Below are 24,023 nucleotides of genomic sequence, written 5' to 3' on the forward strand. Positions count from 1 at the left end.
ATACACCACCACACCCACAGATCTTCTAGCTAATTTGTTAAAATTAGTCATGATTTCATCTGTTCTCTACCCTAAAGGAACAAATTATTAAAAAGTGAATCCTTTGGACTATGTCAATTATAATATGCTCAGATGGATTACTGGAGATTTATACATAAATCCAATGTAAGGGGAAAACCTAGAACTATCCAGTGAACTTTTTTTTTTTAAAAGAGGAGAAATGTCTAGTGGAATTTTTAACATAAATGTTTAAAAGAGTAGACAGAAGAAGCTACAGAACTTTTACATCAAACTTTCATCACTTTGTTTATCTTGTCATTTGATCACCCTTTAACTTTAGACCTATTAATTAATCTAACACATACTGTTTACAGTAAGCAGTTTTCTTAAGGCCGTGACAAGCATTAAGGATAAAAAGATACTTAACACATTTTTAGGAGTAGACTTTATTTAGACCCATCTGTCAGTTATGAAGCTCATAAAATATTAAGAACAAAAGACACTGTGCAAGAATGTAAAGCTCCATGAAGGTAAAATTTTTGTTCACCACTGTGACCATTCCACAGAGAAAAGTGGTGCTACACAGTAAGCACTCAATATTTGTTGAATGGATTTTTTTTTCTGTGCAAATTTCTTTTGAACTCAAATTGAAACTGGAGCAAAAAGCTTTCTCCTATGTTGATTTTTCAAGACGAAAAACTATGTAATGTCAGTATAAAAAATAAAAGCTGTAAGGTAGCTTATTAGTCCCTCACAGACAGGGGAATAAAGCAAAATAAAACTCCTCATCATCAATGTATTTACCTCAACAATTGTTTAGGCCAACCCTATTTTTTCTCAAGCAAGCAAGAGAGGATTCGTAATAAAACAGGAAACAGCTAATCAAAAGAACAAGATAGTAAAAATCCTCACTAGACATGAATACATAATGAATCTGACAGCTAATGGTTTACATTAATTATATAGTCTTTTATTTGGGATGGGTTTTGTGTTAACTCAGACACCCATGCTGTTCTTCTCTAAACACACGTCAATTAAACATTATATTGTAGCCTTGTTTACTACAGTATACTATCCAACATCAGCTCATAATATCAGATCATTAAACCTTTTATCTTGACATAGTGAAGAATTACTGAAAGGGTAGGAGAGGATGAGAAAAAAAGGGAAAATGGTAGTTTTTAATTGGGCTGAAAACACCGGATATTGATCCCTTACCTTATTAGCACGAATCTGTTTGTAAATATCGGTTTGCTGACGAATTCGATATTCCAAGTCAGAAACATGAGCTTGAAGCCAGTTCCAGCGGCTCACAATAGCTGCTCGGTCTGCAGCCCATCTCCATTCTGACCTGCGTCTCCTAAAAGGAAATAAACTGAGTGAAATCCAAGAGCAGATAGTATCTATACCAAATCAGATGAAGGCACTTACATAGACTAACTTGTTATCAAGAAAAAGTAAAGATGGACACACACACAGAACCTACAGGAAGGACCCTTGTGGAATAAAACACTTCATATAGATTAAGTACCCTGATCCTGTGCATCCCCCCTAAAAAAATCCTCTGAAATTGCCTTAATTTTTCTACTTTAAAATAAGACATATATGAAAAATAATTTGTATTAAAAATTCCAGTCATAGAAAAATATTTTCTGTAAAAGCACTACTCATAACTAAACTCATCAACAAAAGCTAATACTAGAGGAAAAAAATCTTTACAGATAAATAAGTCTGAAAGATATAAAGATCTATACAAATGGCAAGATAAATGTTTTAATAAGGCAATTTTCATATAAATCTGTAAATTCAAAGACATCCCAATGAAATTCTCTGCAGGGTTCTTCATAGAAGTTGAGAAACATCTAAAAGTTCACACAGAAAAAAGAACCATTAGCAAAGATATTCTGAAAAGTAAAGCATGATATAAATTTGAATTATCAGGTATCAAAACTCATTATAAAATTACGGTAACTAAGGCAATATAAGATGGACAAAAGACCAATGGAACAGAATACAGAGCCTCAAAACTTAAAACTGGATATATAAAGCTATGGCATTCAAATCAAGTGAGATTCTAATGAATTAGATTGAGCTATTCAAAATGCCTAGTTCTTTATATGGGGAAAGTAAAAGTTTCTTTCTTCATGATATAATTCCATAATTTAAAATTTTCAAATTGCTATATTTGTACATACACACTTAAAACACAAAGAGTATCTTTGGGACTTAGAACAGGAAAGAATTTCTTAAATAAGAAACAAAACATGACTTAATTTTCAAAAATATCTTATTAACAAAGTTAAAAGGCAAGGTACTGATTGGTAGAGGATATCTGTAAACAGACATAACTAAAGATTAAATAATCAAAACATATAACAGAACTCCAGAAATATGCTGGAATTAAAAAAGAGACGATCTTAATTCACAGGAGAGAAACCCAAATGATCAATAAATACAACATATGCCAAATCTTATTAAAATTTGGTTAAAATATTAAATAAAATATTGAGATGCTGTTTTAAATCTAGACTGGAAAAACTCAAAGTCTGATAAAATCAGGGGATGATAAGATATGTAAAACAGCAATTTGTACACTGCTCCTAAGTGGTATGACTACTTTTGAAAGAATAATTTGGAAATATCTGGCTAGGTGGACAATCTACATACCTAACCATTATGAAATTGTGCTTCTGAGAATTTAACTTTTACATCTGCATATGGAAATAGGTTCATTGCAGAATTTGTAATAAATCCAAAATTAATTACAACCTAACTGTTAAAGCACTTAAACTAATTTATTCCTCTAAAAATTTCTCCTATAGTAATAAACACAAATCTATAGCTCTACATATCAACAAGACTAAATCTCAGAACACAATATTAAATGGAGAAATCACATAAAAACAAAAAATAAGTATGAGTACTATTACAGGGAACAGAGCGTAGCTCAGTAGTAGAGTGCTTGCCTAGCATGCTGAAGACCTGGAGTCAACATGGTGTAGGAGGTAGGAATAAATACTAGTGGTAGGAATAAATACTAGTACAGGTACATACAAATAGTAAAGGAATTTAATGAAATAAACTATTTGGAAATTTAAATTGCTACATGTATCAACATGACCATCAACCAACAGTGGTGCAATGGAAAAACTACATGAAAAACTAAAAAATAATAATTGTTACTAATATAGTTAGGTTTAAAAAAAACGGTATAAAACATGTATAGAATGTATATACAACAAATTCAGGATCAGTGTAGGGCCTTTATTATCTCTGGGAAGGGGAATAGAAAAATTGTGGAGTTTAGCTCTACTTAAAATGTAACATTTGACTTCTCAGAAAAATTATGACAGAAATGTGGCAATTTAACATTCTTTAACTATTAGAGGGGTATATTGCTCCTGCTTAATTTTGTATTCAGTTTGTAACCAAAACATTTCACAATCTACTACAAAATTATTTTTCTAGAAATAAACAGTCACAATGCCCTTTTTACTACCAATTAGAATACACACACTTACTACTAAAAATTATAATACATGAATTTTTATATAATCCCATTGATAAATGTCAATAATAAATATGGTTGCAGTAAGGTTAGAAATGAGTGCTTAATCATCATAATAAAAATAGTAATTGTACTAACTTTTATATGATCCTAACAAGTCATTCAGATCAACCATTGTGATAAAGTATTATACAATTGTTTATGTTCTTCTAGAAACAAGGCATTTTATAGTTTCCTGATTCTGATGGAATAATTTTAAAATAAAACAATACATTATAGTAAGTAGTGAAGGGCTTCAATGTAGGCTGTAGGTCCACTTCTGACCTGAATTCAAAATAATCAGGCCTCAAGTGATTAGAAATAACCTAGGGAGCCTCCCCTTTCTAAAAGACACATAGCTAGTTACCCTTCATATCCTATTCCCAATTAAAACTAGATTTAAAAGGCTTACCATCATCCTATCCTGCAAAATTTCTACCTTTTATAGGTTCCATTCATTTCTAATGGTACCAAGTCCCCATCTATCACTGCTGGTCTACTTGTTGATATTCATTGGTCAATCGATTATGTTCCCTAAATGAACTCACCTTGAATAAACTCACATTTCTTGTCACTCCTATGTTCGAAAAATTACACAGCTCTTTCCCCTTCCAAAATTTGGTTTTCAAGGAAATAATATACCAAGTTTCAATTCTGTGGCTATTTCATAATCTTGAGCTTATATTATCCTTTAATTTAATTAAGAATGAAACTACAGATTGTCCTAAAAATAGGATACTTGGACAATTGTATTGTGTGCATGTACAAATATGTACAAGCACTCAAGAGTATTCTCTAATACATTCTTTGGAGTATGAAAACACAGGTCACAATAATTGTCAATAACCAACCACAAATAGCAACACACCAGAGTTTATCAGGCAGGAGTGCAATAGTATAGTACACATTATTATTCAGTATACACTGTATCAATGTCTTTTTTATAAGACAGCTGCTTTTGAACACTGATCATGTGAAATCCAGGGCAGTCCTCAAAATGACAATCTAGTTCTAGAAAATACTTTAATGAATACATTTCTAATATTACACCAGTTATGTAAGTAATTTTGTTCAGCTTAAATACATTTAGTAAAAGTAACTTTTGCAATGACTTTTCTGTACATTCATAATGAAGTTTAAAACATTTTATAAATTTAAACATTCACCTATTATTTTTTCTCACTAAAAACAGATCACTAAAAATAATACTTATTTCAAAGTTTGCCGCAAAATAACCGGGGGGTGACGAATAACTTGTGTACGTTGATACAGCAGGAGTAGGAGCCGTTTATTGCAGGACAGGAGCAGTATTTATACATTCCACACAGCTTATCTAATTAGCATAAACTAGATACATCAGTCAACCAATAAGGAATCTCCACACTTAATGGCTCGCTTTTGTTACTTCTCAAACCACTCCCTCTGGCATTTTGCCAGGCACCATCCAGACTTGTTTACAAACTCTAACATTCCCCTGGCAAAATGCCAGGTGTTATTTTGACTTGTTTACAGACTCTAATATAAGTTACCATAAGTGGTATATATGTTGCTCAATTTAAAAACCAAAGGTAAGGAAAGACACCTTATTGACAAACTTAGGCTACTTCTGCGTTTGTACCCGAGGTGGACAAAAAAATCCTGAATGTAGTTCATAAGCTTTCTCCTGACAGTGTTCCAGGACCCCAAGTATTCCAGATTAGCAGGAAAGATGAAATCTTATTGTTATCTCTGAGTGAGACATCTTAATTTTTTTTTCTTTCTTTCTTTTTTGCTCGGGGCAGGAGGCACACACGTGGAAAGCTAGGTTCAGGCCAGGCATAGTGGCACATGCTATAATCCCTGTGGCTCAGAAGCTGAGACAGGAGGATCTCTAGTTCAAAGTCAGCCTCAGCAATTTAGGGAGGCCCTAAGCAACTCAGTGAAACCCTGTCTCTAAATAAACTACAAAAAGAGGGGTAGGGGGGCGGTAGGGATGTGGCTCAGTGGTTAGATGCCGCTGGGTTCAATTCCCTGTATAAAAAACAAAACAAAAACCGGTTCAATTTTCAACACCGCAAAAACAAAACAAAAAACTGTTCTGAAAATATGGAAGGAAGGAGAGGAAGGGAGGCATACTGGGAAGTGATACTGGCCAAACTATATTGTGTGCATGTACAAATATGTAACAATAAATTCCACCATTATGTATTACTATAATGTACCAATAAAAAATGTGTGCAGGGTGGGGGGGGGGGGGAAATACACCAGGAAAAGTAAATTTTTTAAAACATTTTAGTTCATAATAACTTTTGTACATAACTTTTTTCTTTGGTAGAAAGGTCAGAAGTAATAGGCCTAGGGTTCTATGCCTAGCATCACCAACACCAAAACAACCCCCCGCCACGCCCACCAAAAAGGCAACAGGCCTACTATTTCACATGTATGCTAAATAACAATACAAACTCAGCCTTCTGATAATACTTTTTGGAAACTGGCCAATGAAATAATCACAAAAAGCAGCAATAAAGGAATATTATTAGCAATCATCAGCTTATGAACAGGTTTCATTCTACAAATACATATGTGCTGGTATACAATTGATTTGCAATAGAAAACTATCAGTTTTTCTATAATGTTGTTCATACTCAGATTAATTGTAATAAAAAAATAAAGAAGAATCCATAAACTATCTTATGTTTAAAACACGAGCAATATGAGCAGAGAGCTGAGCTATCAGCAAACATGAGAGGTATGTAGTTATTAACAAGTCTGGGGTGAGATGTGATGTTACCATACCTCAGGGGCAGAGTAGAATACCACAGAATATTAAAATCACAAAGAGTAATATTAAAATCACAAGAGTAAGAGTTCCCTGCTGTACATTTTTTTCCCTTGACAAAACAAACCACACAATTTTCTGTTTATTGAAAATGAAGGTAGACCTCCCCCAATATCGAAAATGTAAATTTAGTTCTCTAATAATTTATGGCTCAAGAACAGCAGACACTGATTTCAGATTAGGCATATTCTCAGTATATGGACTTAAAAAAAACCCTCCAAATTATAGAATGATATTATAAATATAACAATGACTTGATTTCCAATACAGCCATAATCAATAATGAAGACATGAATTCCAACACTGGTAAGGTTTTCAACTGTTTCCCTTCGATGGTTCCATGCTAACAATTGGTGAAATTACTTTAACTGTGTCTCTGAGGAGTATTTTATTGCTGTGTGCTTTTTTTCAGTTTCCAGCAAAAACTTTTGTCCACATGTATTATGGTTAACGCCTGGGCAGAAATTTTTTTTAACTCTTATTTTGATTTTACATAAAGATTTTATTGGTAAATTTGCTTTGTCTACACGTGCTGTGTAAAAAATTCATTTAAAATTCACACTATGAATTGCTTTTCAGTTATCTAAATGCAGTAAACTTGTATAACATTTGCTTTTGTGATACTAAATAGTAAATTTTAATGTTGTCAGCTATGTGCCAATATTGGTTTGTAAGTACTTGTCAAATAAACTGATTCCCTTAGGTGTGTGAACTTACTCTTTTAATAGATCTTTTTACAGAAGTAGATTACCTACCTATCTAGAACTGAGGATATTCTGCTGAATCTAAAAATATATAGACTATGTACTGTATTTATTTAAGCAAAAAATCATTTCCTCTTTATAAAACATTCTAATGCCATACAGTGGAAAGTACTCCCCTATCCAAATATAAGGCTCAGTTTACATCTTAGTTAATGTGGAAAAAATTATTTTTTAAAATGTTTTTAGTTCTTTAAAATCATCTTGAATGGTACTGTTAATGGAAATGTTTCATTAGAAGACAACAACAGATCAACACCAGAAACTTTATGTAAGGGGATTTAACCTATCTTAAATGTGGGGTCCAGGCTCCTTCTATTTTAGTGGAAATTATCCATTGAATCTTCAAAGAGGTCAATGATATAATCTTTCCTACTGCACCAAAACAGGAAATGATCTGAACACTTTAACTCAGAGATGATCATCATTGATTTTGCTAAAATAGAAGTGCTAAGTAATGTAGTAATTTCTGCTGAGAATTAAAAATAAAAATTTGTAATAATATACCTCTTTCTCAGAACTCATCAGTGGACTATGAATTCATGATTGTTGTATAAACTTTCTGTAATTTATAAACCCTATATTAAATGCCAACAGCACTGCCACAGTGGTAGATACACTTTTATTCTGAGATGAACTACACTTTTATCCACAGTGGTGGATAAACTTTTATTCTGAGATGAACTACAGCAAAAGCTATTGATTTATCTAAAGAGCTAGACATGGCAAACACCTTGACCTAGTATTGGTTCTAATTAAGTCAGGCAGTTCCATTTCAAGACAGAAATTTGTACAGAAGTCCAACAGAATAGTGCCAGACAATTTTAATGGTTTCATTAAAGCAAAAACAAATATGCCAGAAAGACCTGAATGGTGGTCATTTCATTTTTTATTGTTTTCCCATCTACCTCCAACTCCTCTCCTTTTAATTTAACAAATGTTTTATTAAAGTCCTCAAACTCAAAGTACAATGACTGGTCTGAGTAAATCACTGTCAAATGCAACTGGTGAGCTATTTCACAAGAATTACATGCGCAAGAAAGCCTGAGACACCTAAATTCTGAAATCTCCAGTTTGTTTAGATCATTTATAAAACCAAAAGAAGAGATACAGCAAAACTGAATCTGTACCAGAATATCCAAAACCTACAACTGCCCGATTCCTGATATCCAAAGTAAGGGTCACCAAGAGACATTAATCCTGAAATTACAGACTCAAGTGGGGAAGGGGGTGACCCTTAAGTATTCACTATAAAGCACAAAAGCAGTATGAAAGAAACAGGATAGAGCAGGAAGAGAGTTTCTCAACAAATTCTTACTTTTATTTACTTTTTATGATCATGGACATGTAAACTGACCTTTGGAAATAACAATATCTGCCTCACAGGGTTATGATATTTTTTTTAATATTTTTATTTTTTAGTTATCGGCGGACACAACATCTTTGTTTGTATGTGGTGCTGAGGATCGAACCCGGGCCGCACGCATGCCAGGCGAGCGTGCTACCGCTTGAGCCACATCCCCAGCCCGGGTTATGATATTTATAAAGTTGTACAATTCTAACTGTAATGTACACAATATTAGATAAACAATTTATTTCATAAAAATAACCTTGAATTTCAATTCCATATATTCCATACCATAAATGGTACAAAAAAGGAAGTGGGGGGATAATAAGATGAAAAGAAATATCCAGGGCTAGGGCTCTAGCTCAGTGGTAGAGTGCTTGCTTAGCATGTGTGAGACACTGGGTTCGATTCTCAGCATTGGATATAAATAAGCAAAAATAAAAGTCCACGAACAATTAAAAATCCAAAAGACAAATTAAAGAAGTACAGGTGTTTTCACTTAGCCTGTAATCCCAGCGAGTCTGAGGCACAGATCTAAGGCCAGCCAGGGCAGTTTAGGGAAACTCTGTCTCAAAATAAAATAAAAACAGTCTGGGAGTGTAGCTCAGTGGTAGAGCACTCTCAGGGTTCAATCCCCAGTATGGTAGGGTGTTATGTAATAATTCTCAACATCAGCACAACATCAGTAACATTACCCTCCCCACCTCGTACAATGAGTTGAAGAAATAAAATACAAGAGAGGGAAAAAGAACCAAATTGTCCAGCATTAAACAGCCCTTATGTAAAATAAATCCCACAAAAACAAACTTAGACAAACATTCTCTTAGCACATTCCCATCAGTCACTCTAATTAGGTTACATCAGCTTTCTGCAAGTTTGTGGCAACAGGAAACAAATGTACCAGAGCTGTTTCTAAACTGCTGACTCATCCTGACAGTCTCTAGGGACTGAACTTAAACTTAACCCTTTTATCTTATTATTTAAACCAGAATATTTCTGCTAATGAAAAAATAAGATTTGTATATTCAGTGGAAAAAACTCAATCCCATATGGGACTCTTCTGCCCTTGCCCTCCTCCCATTTACACAACTATAATTTACCAGTGATTACTCTAGGTGCCAGATATAGTAACAAACAAGAATTGTGTGGCTCCTTAGGTTCAGATTTTAGTGGGGATGACATAAGTTAATAAACAATCATATAAAATGTAAGAGATAATAACTATATATATATAGTCCAATTAGATTGGAAGATCTGGAAAGACTGTCCTGGTACTAACATTTTAAACCAAGCTCCAAAGCATGAATTAGAATGGCAAGCTGGCATTGGGAATGGAGCAGAGGTAGAGAACAAGAAAGACAGAAGGGGAGGTCTGTGATATGTCTCTCAAAAGAAATAACATAAATACAAGTATTACAGGAAAGGAGGTCTGCTGGTGAACTGGGAAGACTGTGCTCAAATTGGCAATGGATAGAGGTAAGTAGGGCCAGATCACAAAGAACCTGTAATCCTTGTTAAATTTTATGAAATTATGTTAAGTAATCCTAATCACTGGCCCTACCATTCTTTAATGACCTTTTTTTGTTGTTCTTTTTTAGTTATATATGAAAGTAGAATATCTTTGACATATTTATACAAACATGAAGTATGCTTGTTCTAATTACGATGCCAGTTTCATAAATGTACAGGATGTGGAGATTCACTGTGATGCACTCACATATGTACATAGAAAAGTCATGTTAAGATTCTTTCCACGGTTCCTATCCCCACTCCCTCCCCCCTTCATTCCCCTTTGTCTAATCCACTGAACTTTACCCACACACACACACACCCCCCAGAACATTCAACCTTTGTTTTTTATGGATTGGCTTATTTCACTTAGTTTAGTCACGAGATCCATCCATTTACTGACAAGTCTCATAAAGTCATTTTTTAATGATTCTTTTCAAATGAAAATTTCTTTAGAACTTCCCACATTGTAGACTTTATAGATCCTTATCCCTGCAACAACGTCTGTACTTTAATTTTATAAACTAATCACCTCTAAACTACCTTCAGTTTCATACATGTAGTTTTCTGTAGGTCAGCTGATAAATTATTTGAGCTTTTGTGCATTTCATTTTACATGTTTGAGGTGGAAGTAAGTATTAAAACACACCCAATCTTTAGAGAACTATCGAGGTAATTTAACTCCTCTCCATGGCAAACTTTTTTATCAACTGTGTCAAGTACAATAAAAGCAATGTAATAATTCTCCAGCCCTGCCCCTCAGACTACTCAGGTCAATTTGTTTTGTGTAATCTGAAAATATCTGGGAGCATGTTCTAACCCCCAAACCCACCTCTTTCTGAAAAAGTCTTTTATATTGAATCTCACAACTCATTACTTGTATTTTTCCAGCTTAGTGTAATCCTCTTATTTTTTGTTATTTTGTTATGTAGATGTTCTATATTTCCAAGTTATGTCATATACATTATTGGTCTTCAACTATATGATCCATACACTTCCTTGTGGACATGACCATGTATTTTATGAATAAGCAATTCCCAGGAAACACAAATATGAAATTGATTTATCTAATCCCTTACTTTGTTTAAAACACAAAAAAACACCCAACTGCAGCCTGATAAACTCAGAATGCCTAGGAAATCTCTGAAGTATTCCAACAAGAGAAAAACAAGGCAAGACAAGGAAGTATGGAAGTGGTTTACTATTCTTGGCTGACTATAGGATTGGACACCGGATTTAAGCATGATTTCAAACAAAACCCTGGTCTACCTACAGGTATAAGACCTACCTACAGTATAAGACCCAAGGTGCTGGCGATATAACTCAGTTGGTAGAGTGATTGTCCTGCATGCACAAGGCCCTGGGTTCCATCTCCAGCAACATTCTCTCTCTCTCTCTCCCTCTCCCTCTCCCTCTCTCTCTCTCTCTCTCTCTCACACACACACACACACACACACACACACACACACACAGCAGAACTAGAGAACAGGACCATGTCATGTTTCAACAATAAAGCAAAATGACAAAGTTAATAATGAAAGGCTCTCAAAGTCTCTTAGTTATTCAAACTACTGATACTCGCAACTGTTCCTCCAGAATGAATCCATTTTCTGCCTATTTTACTTCTCAGAGAGCCCATCTTTTTAGAGTAGTTATCATTCACAATCTTTCAAAAGTCAAACTGAAGCCGGGAGCGGTGGCACACTCCTGTAATCCCAGCAGCTCAGGAGGCTGAGCAGGAGGACCACAGGTTGAAAACCAGCCTCAGAAACTTAGTGAGGCCCTAAGCAACTCAGTGAGACCCTGTCTCTAAATAAAATACAAAAAAGGGCTGGGAATGTGTCTCTGTAGTTGTGTGCCCCTGAGTGGCAACCCCAAAGTCAAACTGAGATTAGAATAATATGTATGATAATTTCTCTTTCAAAAATCATAATATAAGGGGGCTGGGGTTATGGCTCAGTGGTAGAGCACTTAGCTAGCACACGTGGGGCACTGGGTTCGATTCTCACCACCCCATAAAAATAAACAGAATAAAGGCATTCTGTCTATCTACAACTACAAAAAAAAAAAAAAGGGGGGGCTGGGGTTATGGCTCAGTGGTAGAGTGCTCACCTAGCACATGTGAGGTGCTGGGTTTGATCCTCAACACCACATAAAAACAAATAAATAAAAATATTTTGTCCAACTACAACCAAAAAAAATTTAAAAATCATAATATAGCTCAATAATCCCACTCAAAAACTATAACTTAAAAGTATAAGGCTAGCCATTATTTGATCCAATTTACTTATTTAAGCAAGAGATGACAACAATCATAACTAAAATCAAGAGGAAAAAAAATAATAATTTTCCCAACTCCTTAGCCCTGGGCTACTTAAAGAAGAGTGAAAGAGTAGAAAAGAACATGTTTTGACAGAGTTGGTAAGTGCCTGAGCCCTCCCTTTCCTTGTCTACCCCATATTCCATAGACAGAACTTGTTTGTGGGCATCCCTGGAACAATCAGAGAAATCTCTGCATTAAGCACAATAGGCTAACTGTATGTAATAGAATTCCTATAGAAAACCATTTATTCTCCTCTTTCAAAATAAACTATACCTGTTGGAAAAGAGTAAGGTATTAGAAATCAATAAACACTGAGTTCTAAATCCTGGCCCCATCACCTAGCATCACTTAGTTATTGAAAAAAATCAAAGAACAAAAGTTCTTATTAATACTCATCCTCCAGGAATGATGCTCCAACTTCACTGAGTATAAAAATTACTTCAGAGAATAGAAGTGAGTCCTATAGATCTGATGAATAAGACACCACTCCTCTTAGTTCTTATGCCAATTATTTCAGAACCATTATTCAAGAGATACTGAGGTATAGAAACAATACATATTCAAGAAAATGAAATTGAACCAAATGTTAGTATGTTAATTTATCAAGTTCTTAAAAAGAATTTCTAGGGAAGATGATGCTGACTCCTTTTCTCCCAGTTCATCTGAAGAATTTCTAGGGAAGATGATGCAGACTCATTTTCTCCCAGTTCATCTGGGTTATAAATACAACTATAAATCCTGGACATGATGCAAGAAGAAACCAAACAAAAACTCTGAAAGGTAGAAAGAGGAAGATGAACTGTCAGGGACCACTAGACTACAGGAACAACATAGTGGAAGCATGGGGCAAAAACCGCATCCAATAGAAGGCTATACAAAAACCTGGTTTCTTCATTTGCAAGAGAATAAAAAAGTGGCTCAGTCAGGATCATTCCTTCCTGGAGGAAACACAAAGGGGCCCTCTAATCAACAGCAAAGTTGAGCTTCCAATAAGCCATGGGAAACATTACTGCCAATTTTCCCTTTTAATTTCATTTTACTGAAAATATTCATTATTTCTAATTACTTTCCTCCCATTATTTATTCAACTCAGGTTTTAAACCCCACTACTGGACTAAAACTACTAGACAAGGAAACCACGGACATCTAATCCACTATCCAATTCCCAATCTTTACCATCTTCAACCTATCAACAGCATCTAACATAGATGATTATTCTTTCAAATACTTGGCTTATCTTTCAAGACATCATATTAACCTGGTTTTTCTCTTGTCATTTACAATTTCTACACAGACTCCACAGGCCAAATCTCTTCCACACATACTTCCTAAGTGACCATATTCAATCTCATGATTTTAAGTTTCATCATCATCTCAGAGGAAAGAATGCTCTATTTAATTGACATTGACATAACCAACCATACATTTGATAGGGAGGAGGAATTCCTATTTCATGTACATACAAAATAAACATTAAGTGTACTAAAGACTTCACATAATCACCACATCAGGAAGCATTCTTAAAGATCAGAAGAAACCCAGAAATCAGAAACGTTCATTTTCTGGAAAATTATCTGGTAGCATCTAATTACCAATTACAACACTTTGAGATTTCATTCCACAGAAATAAAAGCACCATACAATGATGTTTACTATTAGGGTAAATGAAATCAATCATGTTTTCCAAAGGCAAATGGCTAAGTACATTCAATAACTACTAAAAGAAATATTACGCAATCATTAAGAATGGGTTAGGCTTGTCTTGCAGATGTCTCCAAGTTCAAGGTCTTGGCAACTTAGCAAGACCCTACCCTCAAAATAAAGGGGCTGGAGGTAAAAGTTCAGTGCTAGAACATTTGCCTATAATGTGTGAGACCCTGGATTCAATCCTCAGTACTAGAAAAACAAAACAAAATGAATGAATTAGATCTTCACATAGTACCCTGAAACAACATCTACAATACACCATAATTTGAAAAGCTAATTTCAGAGCATGTTCCTATTTGGATTTTTAAAGAACAAAAACACCTTAGCAACTTGGGAGGCTGAGACAGGGGAATTGCAAATTCAAGGCCAGCCTGTGCAACTTAGTGAGACTCTGTCTAAAAACAAAACAAAACACTCCCAGGACCTCAGTGGTAGAGCATCCCCTAAATTCAATCCCCAATGATGCAAGTATAGTTAAGAAAGAAAAATGCCAAAAATGAATGCATGTGAAAACAAAAAGACTTTAAAACAAATTGTTCGCATTGTTTTATGAGACTTTTATTTAAAAGCCCTCTGTACTGTTTTAAATTGCTAAGTGTGTTTTATTTTCATAATTAACACTTCAATAAAAAAGGTAAATCAGAGAATTTTAAACATGAATAAATGAAATGGAACTACAAAGAATATGGAAGACAAAAAAAAAAAAAAAAGGCCATTGAATTCCAGAAATTAACCTTTCTCTGTATCATCTAAACATCAGAACTTTACATAAACATAAGAAAGATGACCTCCCTTCAAAAGTATTTCTAATATTTCTAAGAATATGACTTGATTTCACCCATTATTCTTAATCTGGGTGCTTTTGTTCTCCAGAGAATACCTGGCAATATTTGAAGACATTTTTGGTTGTCACAAATGAAGGGACAGTGGCTCTTGGTATTTTGTGGGTAGAAGCCAGGTATGCTGCAAAAATATCAAGCACACAGAATAGTCTCCCACAACAAAATGTTAACAGACTACAAAAACTTTACCTTTCCCAAATCCGTCTTTCCTTTTTTGCCCTACCATCCCCATACTTTTCCAGATTATTTGAATAAGCCACCAAATTCTTATTCAAATGAACAGCAAGGGAGAAGATCAAGCTGTTACCCAATATTTTTTTTTTTAAAGTAGAACAGAAAAGTAACTAAGAGTATAGAGAATATAGATTATCCATGTAATAAAGATAGGTTACTTCTGTTTCAGTTAGGCATATGCAAGCCTGTGAGCCTCCAGGCAGGTATGAAGACACAAGTCTCACCTTATTTATTATATTATTTATTTATATTTATTATTGTCATTATATATTAATATATATTATATCACATATTGTTTATATCTATTTTATTTACTGTATTATTATTTATTATATTTTTATAGGCTCAAGGGTTTATCTTATTGTAGATCATGTGCAAATTAAGTCCTTTAAATATAGTTCAGTTCTCTCATCCTTAGAACTAGTGTTTTGAACTAAAAAATCTTCAAGGTGCTTGATTTACAAGATGTGACAAACTTGTAACCATCAGCACAAAACATATCCTGAATATGCAACATATGGGGGAAGAATAGATATACCCAGATAAATGTTTGCAAGACTTAATTCACTCTAGATACTTCAGTAAAATTCTATTCCTTAGATATATAAAATCTTTCTTACCTAGACTTTAAGTCTTGGGAGACTTTAAGTCTTAGGATCTTGATTAAATCATAATGCCAAGTCAAAATCTAAAATACCCTTTCAAAAAGGTGACTGAACTTTAAAACTGAAAGAAACTTCAGAGATTATCTTTAAGCATCTCAAAATTGGGGGGGTGGTGACTGGGGTGGTAACTACGGGCACTTTATCACTGAGCCACATCCCCTTTTTATTTTCGAGACAGGGTCTTGCTAAGTTGCTGAGGCTGGTCTAAGACTTGCAATTCTCTGTTCTTACCTTCCTGAGTGACTAGGATTACAGGTATACCCTAATGCGCCCAGCTAAGCCTCTCAATTTTTAAATGAGCAAAGTGAAACCAAAATGGGACCTAAGCTAGGGGTAGTGGCGCACACCAGTAATCCTAGCAGCTGGGGAAGCTGAGGCAGGAGGGTTGCAAATTCAAAAGCCAGCTTCAGCAACTCAGCAAGACCCTATCTCAAAATTAGGGGTACGGGGGTGTACTTCAATGGTTAGGAGCCCCTGGCTTCAATTTCTGGTAAAAAAAAAAAATAAGTGTGTGTGTGTGTGTGTGTGGGGGGTGTTCCCTGAAAGATTCAACAACTTGCCCAGAGTTCTAGTTCAACTCAATCTGACAAGCTCTTAGGGCAAGCTGATAAGAGTTAAACAAACTAAAAGTTACATGCTAATGTTTAAAATTACTTTGGGGGCATAAAAAACAATCTTTTCAAAATTTCAAAAAGTATTTTACTGCTCCATAGAAAGACTTTCTATTATTGTTTGACATTTTCCCCAATTAAAATATTTTAAAAATCTGCCTTAAGATCTATTCTTATCTTGATAAGTAGGAACTATAACAAGAAAACATAAACTGATCACCAAAATGGAACAGTGAGTAAAAAGAATTCCACCATTTTAAAGGAAATCAAAACCAGCAATCTACTCTACGTCTGCATAGCTTTCAAGTTTCTACTTGTGCAAAACTCAGTGTCTTATCACAAGGGTCCTTCCAGTTCTAAAATTCTACCCAAATGTTTGGGAGATTAAATATTTCATTCATACATTAAGGCATGTTACTTTATTAAATAATGTGCATACAAAATTAGTAATGAACAACTGGTGTCCAAGTGTGCTCTGTCTCTCTTTGATGAAGTTACTCACCTGTAAGCTGATGAATTATTGAACTAAATATTTATTAATTTGTCTACCATTAGACTCAGAATTTGCTTGGAAAGAGACCCTCAGAAACGTGACAATTCTAGAACATCTAGTTCTAAAATAATCTGATTCTCAAAAATTCTAAAGATGAAAGAGGATACAGATTTCCTAACTTAATGAATTAAAACTAGAAAAACATTTTTCCCAATGGGGATGGGGTATTTGGCGGGGGGGGGGGGTGGGGGTGGGGGTGGGGGGTGGTCCTAGGCGGTACTAGAGATTTAACTCAGGACCTTGTGTATGTAAGGCAAACAGTCTACCACTGAACCAAAGACACTATCAAAATCCGCCCCCCATTGGGGGTGGGGTTGTGGCTTAGCAGTAGGGTGCTTGCCAAGCAGGAGTGAGACCCTGGGTTCGATCCTCAGCACACATAAAAATAAAGATATCAAAAATAAATAAATAAAATAAAGGTATTGTGTCCAACTAAAATATATATACTAAAATATAAATATATAAACTAAAAAATATATATATATATTTTTTTTAAATCCCCCCCCTTGGAGTTCCAAACTGTTGATATAATTAAAAGTATTTTTCCCCAGACAGTTCTCTTATGACTACATGCCAGTATTTTACTTCAATCTGTAAGCAAGGGAGAAGGTCTACTAATGCAAAGACAAATTCTTATTAGGAATATTTTTAGGAAAAAAGGAATGGCTAATTATTTAACTAGATAAAATGAAAATGTCTGATTAACTGCCATAAGACCCTTGATTGACAGCTGACAGTCAACTGAGGTGGATAGGAAACTGGTTTCCCAGAAGTCTTAATCCCAATGAAGTTCATCAGACAAATGCAGCAGTATTTTAAAAGAAATACAAATATCTTCCCCAACAAAAGTTATGAATTATACCATAAAGATCCTGTCCAAATGAGGCTTAAAACAATTTTTTTAACACTTTCTCCTTTTAATTTACATAATCTCTAAAGATCTGTCCAGGTCTAGGTCCATCTCCCTGAACTACTAAAGACCTCTGAATTGTTCAATTTTTTTTTTTTTTTTTTTTTTAACAAACTTAGCTACATTTTTAAGGGGAAAGAAAGTATTTTAAAGAGCAAAAGGCAGTTATAAGCCAGTTCTTGCACAGATAGAAGACAGCAAAAAGCTGGAGAGAGCATAACTCATCCTCCACTGTACTGTCCCTGAAAGCAAACAGAAACCCCAAGGAAAGTACACCTTCTACACATAAAGACAATTTTAGAGGTGTATATGATGGCATACATAGCTTTCAGAGAACACAAGTGATTCCAAACTAAACAATGAACAAAATATTAATATTTGATATTAACATTAACAAACTAAATGTTAACTATTTTATAATGAACGAAGAACAAATTTGCAGGATATTCTTGCTCATCTCCAAATTAGATTTGAATAATCGAAACAGCTCCAGGGAAGGCAACGGAGAATCACTGTGATGGGGCAGAAATAATAAAGACACTACTAAACATCAAACTGACCACATTTAAAGTTTTCTCAAGGATCTCTTGGGTCATCATAGAAGGTGACCATAAAAAACTTAAGCTGCTAATAACACCAAGCAAATGCCACAGATCTACTGAAGTTATCCCCCACAGTACTTACAATGCACTAAAACAGAAAAGGAGTATGAAGGGTTGGAAATTATAACAGAAATATATATTCACTGAATATATCCTGGTTAAATTCATAACTCATATTACTAATTTTAGAAATCATTAAAAAAGAGAAACACTCAGAAACCAAATCTCTCCCCCCACCTCCTTTCTTTCTCTTTTTTTCTTACATAAATAATTATGTATTTAAGACTATCAAGACTTTAGGCAGAATGAGAATCAAAAACAACTTCAAACTAGGAGGACTTTCTATCAAAAAGTAGTATCTCAGACTTTATAATAATAAAGCCTAATACATATAGTTTTCAAAGGAAACATTAAAACTATAACAATGTTTTCTGCTAAGACAGAATACTAAAAGTAGATCAGGAACAGCTAAGTCGATTCTTTTTCATCCTGTGACACTTTTTGTTCAGCCTCTATCACTGGCTCCCTTTACCCATATAAATACAATGCAATTTCAATCTTACCACTAAAAAATTTTCATTAATAGTTCTCCAAATTCTCTTCAGTCCTCCAAAATAACTCCATAACATGAAAAAGTTGCACATTTTTCTTTCAATTTAATATTGAAGATTTACTTTATGTAATTATATTATTTTTGTATTAAAAAACCCATGGTTGCAGCTTTTTAAAAATTCCTTTAAAATAATCTCGGTCATCAATAGTAGTATTATAATACTGTTAAAAATACATTTTAAAGGTATAAAAACAAAAATTTGTATTTTAATGTATTTTAAAACAGGGATACAAATTCCTTGACACTCCTCATCAAAAGGTAGAGTCTTTTCTTCTTGAAACTGAGAGGGCTCATGTCTGCTTCAGTCAACAAAATATGGTATTTTGGGTGACATCACAGCATAGATTAAATGAACACACTGCTTCTATTTTGTCCCCTGAATACAAAGATCCATGTAGGAAAACTTATAACCCTGAGACTACCTTGATGTAAATGTCAAGGGTCCCAGGGGAGCAAAGCCTTCTCTAATCATCCCAGAAAAGGTGCCTGGCTTGTAAGTGATGATATCATCTTAGAAATAGATTCTCTAGTCCCAGCCATTTCCATCCCAGGCCTTTGGATTTTTCCAACCAAGGGCCAAGAATCCTGAACAGAGACAAGCCATTCTAACTGTACCCAGAATTCTGATTCACAGAATATACTAAAATGCAATAGCTATTATATGCCATTCAGGCTGAGGTGATTTGTTAGATAGCAATACATAAAAGAATAGTCATCATCCTGTAAAACTGAGGATTTGCATACTTAACCACAGAATGGTATACTATATCCATGGGAGTATAACCAGGAGTATGAACTCACCCCCAAAATCTTTAGCACATATACCAGAAGGCAAGTTCAAGAATGTTCAGAATAATAGCATTGGTCATTATTTTTAAGTTAAATAAACTGGGGTAGGGGGTATCCCAGTGCACAGCAAGAGAAGTGTGAATGAATTATGGTGTATCTATTCAGTGATACAGGGAAAATAAATAAACTACATGAAATATGAATATTAGTAATACAATGTTTAAAATCCAAGCTCTATAGACAGCTTTTGTAAAGTTTAAAGATAAGTGAAGGTAACCTAGAGATTCCCTGGGGAAAATTTAGAAGCAGCAAATACATGTTTTGCGATTTCCTTCACATTTCTGCCCCTACCAAAAGACTATATCTGTTAATCTTATAATTTCTTAGGCAAACACAAGCAAAACAACTTTAAAAAAAAAAAAAGCAAGAAAAATGACAACTTACAATATAGGATGGAGGTGATCTTGGTAGTAATAACTGCTTAACTGTACAATATCATCACGTATGTATTTTAAAAATAAAGTCATAAATGGATGAGTTTAATCAAGAAATAAATACATACATATTAAACTGCATAAAATGGGAGTGCATTTTTTTTTATTTTTATTTTTTAGGTATAGATGGACACAACAAAATGCCTTTATTTATTTATTTTTTTAATGTGGTGCTGAGGATCGAACCTGGGTCCCACCCATGCTAGGCAAGTGCTCTAATGCTGAGCCACAATCCCAGCCTGGGAGAACATACTTATGATGGAACAGAAAGAACTAGCACTAGGTTTTGAAAAATCATTTTTCTAGTTTAAGCAGATAATTACTGAAATCAATTTGTACTCCCTCAACTCTCCTTTTCATATTCATTAAAATACAAATTTTAAAGAATCACAGAAACTAATATTGAATAATACCTGAATATCTACAGAAATTTCCAATAACCAAAAGCAATTAAGATGAAATATATACATATATAAATAAAAGTAGAAACAAATGAGGAAAAGATAGACTTCCATTTCCAACTATTGTACCATATGCAGTCTTCAATAACTAAAGAGGAAAGGTTTCTTGCTATCAATCCCCCCAGCAAAGTTTAAATTTTTCATTAAATTTCAATGAAATAAGTTTAGACAACTACAACTGTATTTGCTATCCTAGGGTACTAAGTTGGCAATGAGAATACAGATGATCAAATGATAAAAGGTGGTATTAACTGGCAGGGAAAGAACTACAGACTGCATCAGATTATTCAATAAGCAACTCTTCTCATAACAGAAAAGCAATGTGACATAATCAGAAGATCCCTCCTCAGATCAGGACATCTGCACAACATCAAGTATCAGCAAATTGGCCAGAGGCTTCACTCAGTAAGAGTTATAAAGCTCAAAGTAGGACTCCAAAGGCAACAAGCTATATACTGAGGGAAATCCATTAAGTTATTTACTTGCAAACACCAAAACCCTGCAAAGATCTTTTCTTCCAGGCAATAGCTGACTATCATAAAGTCCCAGAAGAGGGCAGGGGAAAGGAAACTATGCAAGTAGTTTTCACAGAAAAAGGCCACAAAGTTGCCTATATAAGAAATATCACAAAAGTATATTTCTTATATCCCTCTAAAAATCTGCTTTTCCTAGTTTTCCCCTTCCTTGGTTAAAAAAAAAAAAAATCAACCCCCACCCCACCCCCAAAATCAACACAATTGGTTCTGCAGTTTTTCAAGGGAAAACACTCCCTTTTCCCCACCTCTCTCCCACTCAAAAACTTGCCTCTACCTTCAAATACATCCATTCTCAAACCTCTTTGTTGCCTGAAACTAAGCAATCACCATATCTCACCTGGAAGTGGCATCCTCCTCCTCAGTGATCCTCCTGCCTCCAGAACTTCGTAGCCTCAAAAAAGCAGCCAAAACATCATTTAAAAATCTTATCAGATCAAGTCACCCCTCCTGTTGAGAACCTATAAAGTTTATGACTATTTTTCATGTACTCTATTCTGGCCACTCCAGACTACTAGTTGTACCTTTAACAGCCCAGACACTCTACTTCTGGCTACTGTACTGACTCTTCAACTTTGAACACTTTCATCTCCCAGATATCCTTGGGCCTTCTCCCTTACTTCCTTGAGGTCCCTTATCAAAAAAATCTTCTTTAACCAATACAAAAATAATAAAGTTGCTCCTGTAGCTTCTAGCACCAATCACTGCTTTCCTACACCCTTTTAAAATAAATATTTTTTAAAATATTTATTTTTTACTTAAAGGTGGACACATCTTTATTTTATTTTTTATGTGGTGCTGAGGATCGAACACAGGGCCTCACAGGTGCTAGGCAAGCACTCTACCTCTGAGCCACAATCCCAGCCCCTCCTGCACCTTGTTTTAATTGTCCTCTGCAGTACTTAAACCTTGGCATCATATATTTACTTGTGCACTGACTCCCTTCAGCAATGCAAGTTTCAAGAGTAAAAATTTGTATTAGTTTTACTCACTGATGTATTCCCAACACTGAACAGTCTCTCTATATGCAGCAAGCATTCAATAAATGTTTATTAAATGAATGGATACTGTTGATTTTAGTGGTGGGGAAGCAAGTATCCTATTCACAGGGTTCACAGTAGTAACTATGTGCATGCCTGGGAAATCAGCCAAAAATCTTTATTGAGAGTTATTATAGATTTGATCTAATTCGAATTCGAACCCCAATGGAAATTTTTAGGGACATTTAGCAAAGGCTGATGGATTTGACTACAGAAATTTAAAACTTCTATTCTTCAAATAACATATAAACTAAAAGACAAATAAAAGCTAGGAAAGGCAATTTGCATTATAACTTTTTTTTTAAATGCAAAAGCCCTTTCAAATAACTCAAAAAAAAGACATCAGTACTTGTAGCTTTAACTCAAAAAAGACATAGGTACTTATAGCTTTACATAAAAAATATAAATGGCAAATAAATATAAAGGAAACTATAGAAGTACATTAGTAAATCAAAGTAATAAGTGTAAAGAATGCTTGTTTGCCTATTAAATTGAAAAAGTTTTAAACAATTATACTATGTTATGTTAAACAATTATGCTTTGTTAATTTGTTAAAATATGTTAAACAATTATACTTTGTTAGGTTTCAGAGAAACACTACTCATGAAAGATTGCAGTTTCTTCTGGAGAACCTATTTATCAAAACCATCCTTTATCCCATGACCAAAAATATACCTACAATTTATCATAGGATAATCTGTAATATGAGGCAAGTTTTAAAATACTTTTAAGCTTCTACATAAAAAATGACAAACTTAGTGTCACATTTCCCACGTTTGTCTTATTTGAGTTTCTTTGGTTTCTACAACTGTGTCAAAATGTTTTCAGAGGGACTGGGGAATATAGCTCAGATGGTAGAGAGCTTGCTTGGCATGCACAAGGCCCTGGGTTCAATTCGTAGTACCACCAAAAAAAAAGGTTTTCAAAATGGTTGCCAGTGATGTAGAAGCTATTATAAAGACAATATCTATCAATATGGGGTCTGTAAGTCTCTCTACTACTACTAGATTACAGTTGATCTCTTTATATGTGGCATATGATCTTAACTTCAAAGTCATTCCCATTCTGAAAAATCTGATTCATTTGCATTCTATGCTTTAACTTCTGAAGTAATCCAAGTTGGAAACCCTACACTAGAGGTCAAACTTTAAACCTGTGTGTTATAAATAATGGTTGACAGACCCCACACTCAGAATTTCTCAACCAGGAGACTTGAGGTAGAGTCCCCTAATTTCTAACAAGTTCTTAGGTGCTGGTCCCAGAGACCATATTTTGAAATTGATGAAATTTTTTCATTAGAGCCAGAGAGAGGTCCAGCATCTCTGGTATCAAACTATTATAGGATAATTGAATAATATTGGAAATTTTGTTAATAGGATGACAGCTGCGATAGAAAAGCTGACGGCCAAGTCATTCCTTAAAATCATTTTAAGCAGAATGAATTCCTTTAAAAATCACCTTGTGTGTATATATAAATATACCACATGAAATTTCACCTTTAAAAGGAACCAATCAATCATCTTTAAAAAGAACCAATCAAATATAAATTATCAGTGGGAAACCACTACTCAATATAAAATTTAGGAATCAGTCTAGAAGTTTAATTACCCCTTTACACAGCAAGCATAAAATAACAGGTGTTGCAAATAAAAATATTCATGCA

General features: G+C 34.3%; 1 protein-coding gene across 9 annotated transcripts in view; it reads right to left on the reverse strand.

Annotated features, from left to right (window-relative positions):
- Kansl1 (KAT8 regulatory NSL complex subunit 1) overlaps window positions 1-24,023 on the reverse strand; it is a 187,815-nt gene that overhangs the window by 58,461 nt on the left and 105,331 nt on the right. For 8 of the 9 annotated variants that reach the window (XM_071603248.1, XM_071603244.1, XM_071603246.1 and 5 more), the window contains one exon: window positions 1,219-1,360. In XM_071603248.1, coding sequence (XP_071459349.1) covers window positions 1,219-1,360 — 142 coding nt within the window. Of the gene's footprint in view, window positions 1-1,218; window positions 1,376-24,023 lie in introns of all 9 variants that reach the window. The other variant, XM_071603243.1, reaches the window with a different exon arrangement.

This window comes from Marmota flaviventris, chromosome 17 (assembly GCF_047511675.1).
Source record: "Marmota flaviventris isolate mMarFla1 chromosome 17, mMarFla1.hap1, whole genome shotgun sequence".
NCBI classification, from domain to species: Eukaryota; Metazoa; Chordata; class Mammalia; order Rodentia; family Sciuridae; genus Marmota; species Marmota flaviventris.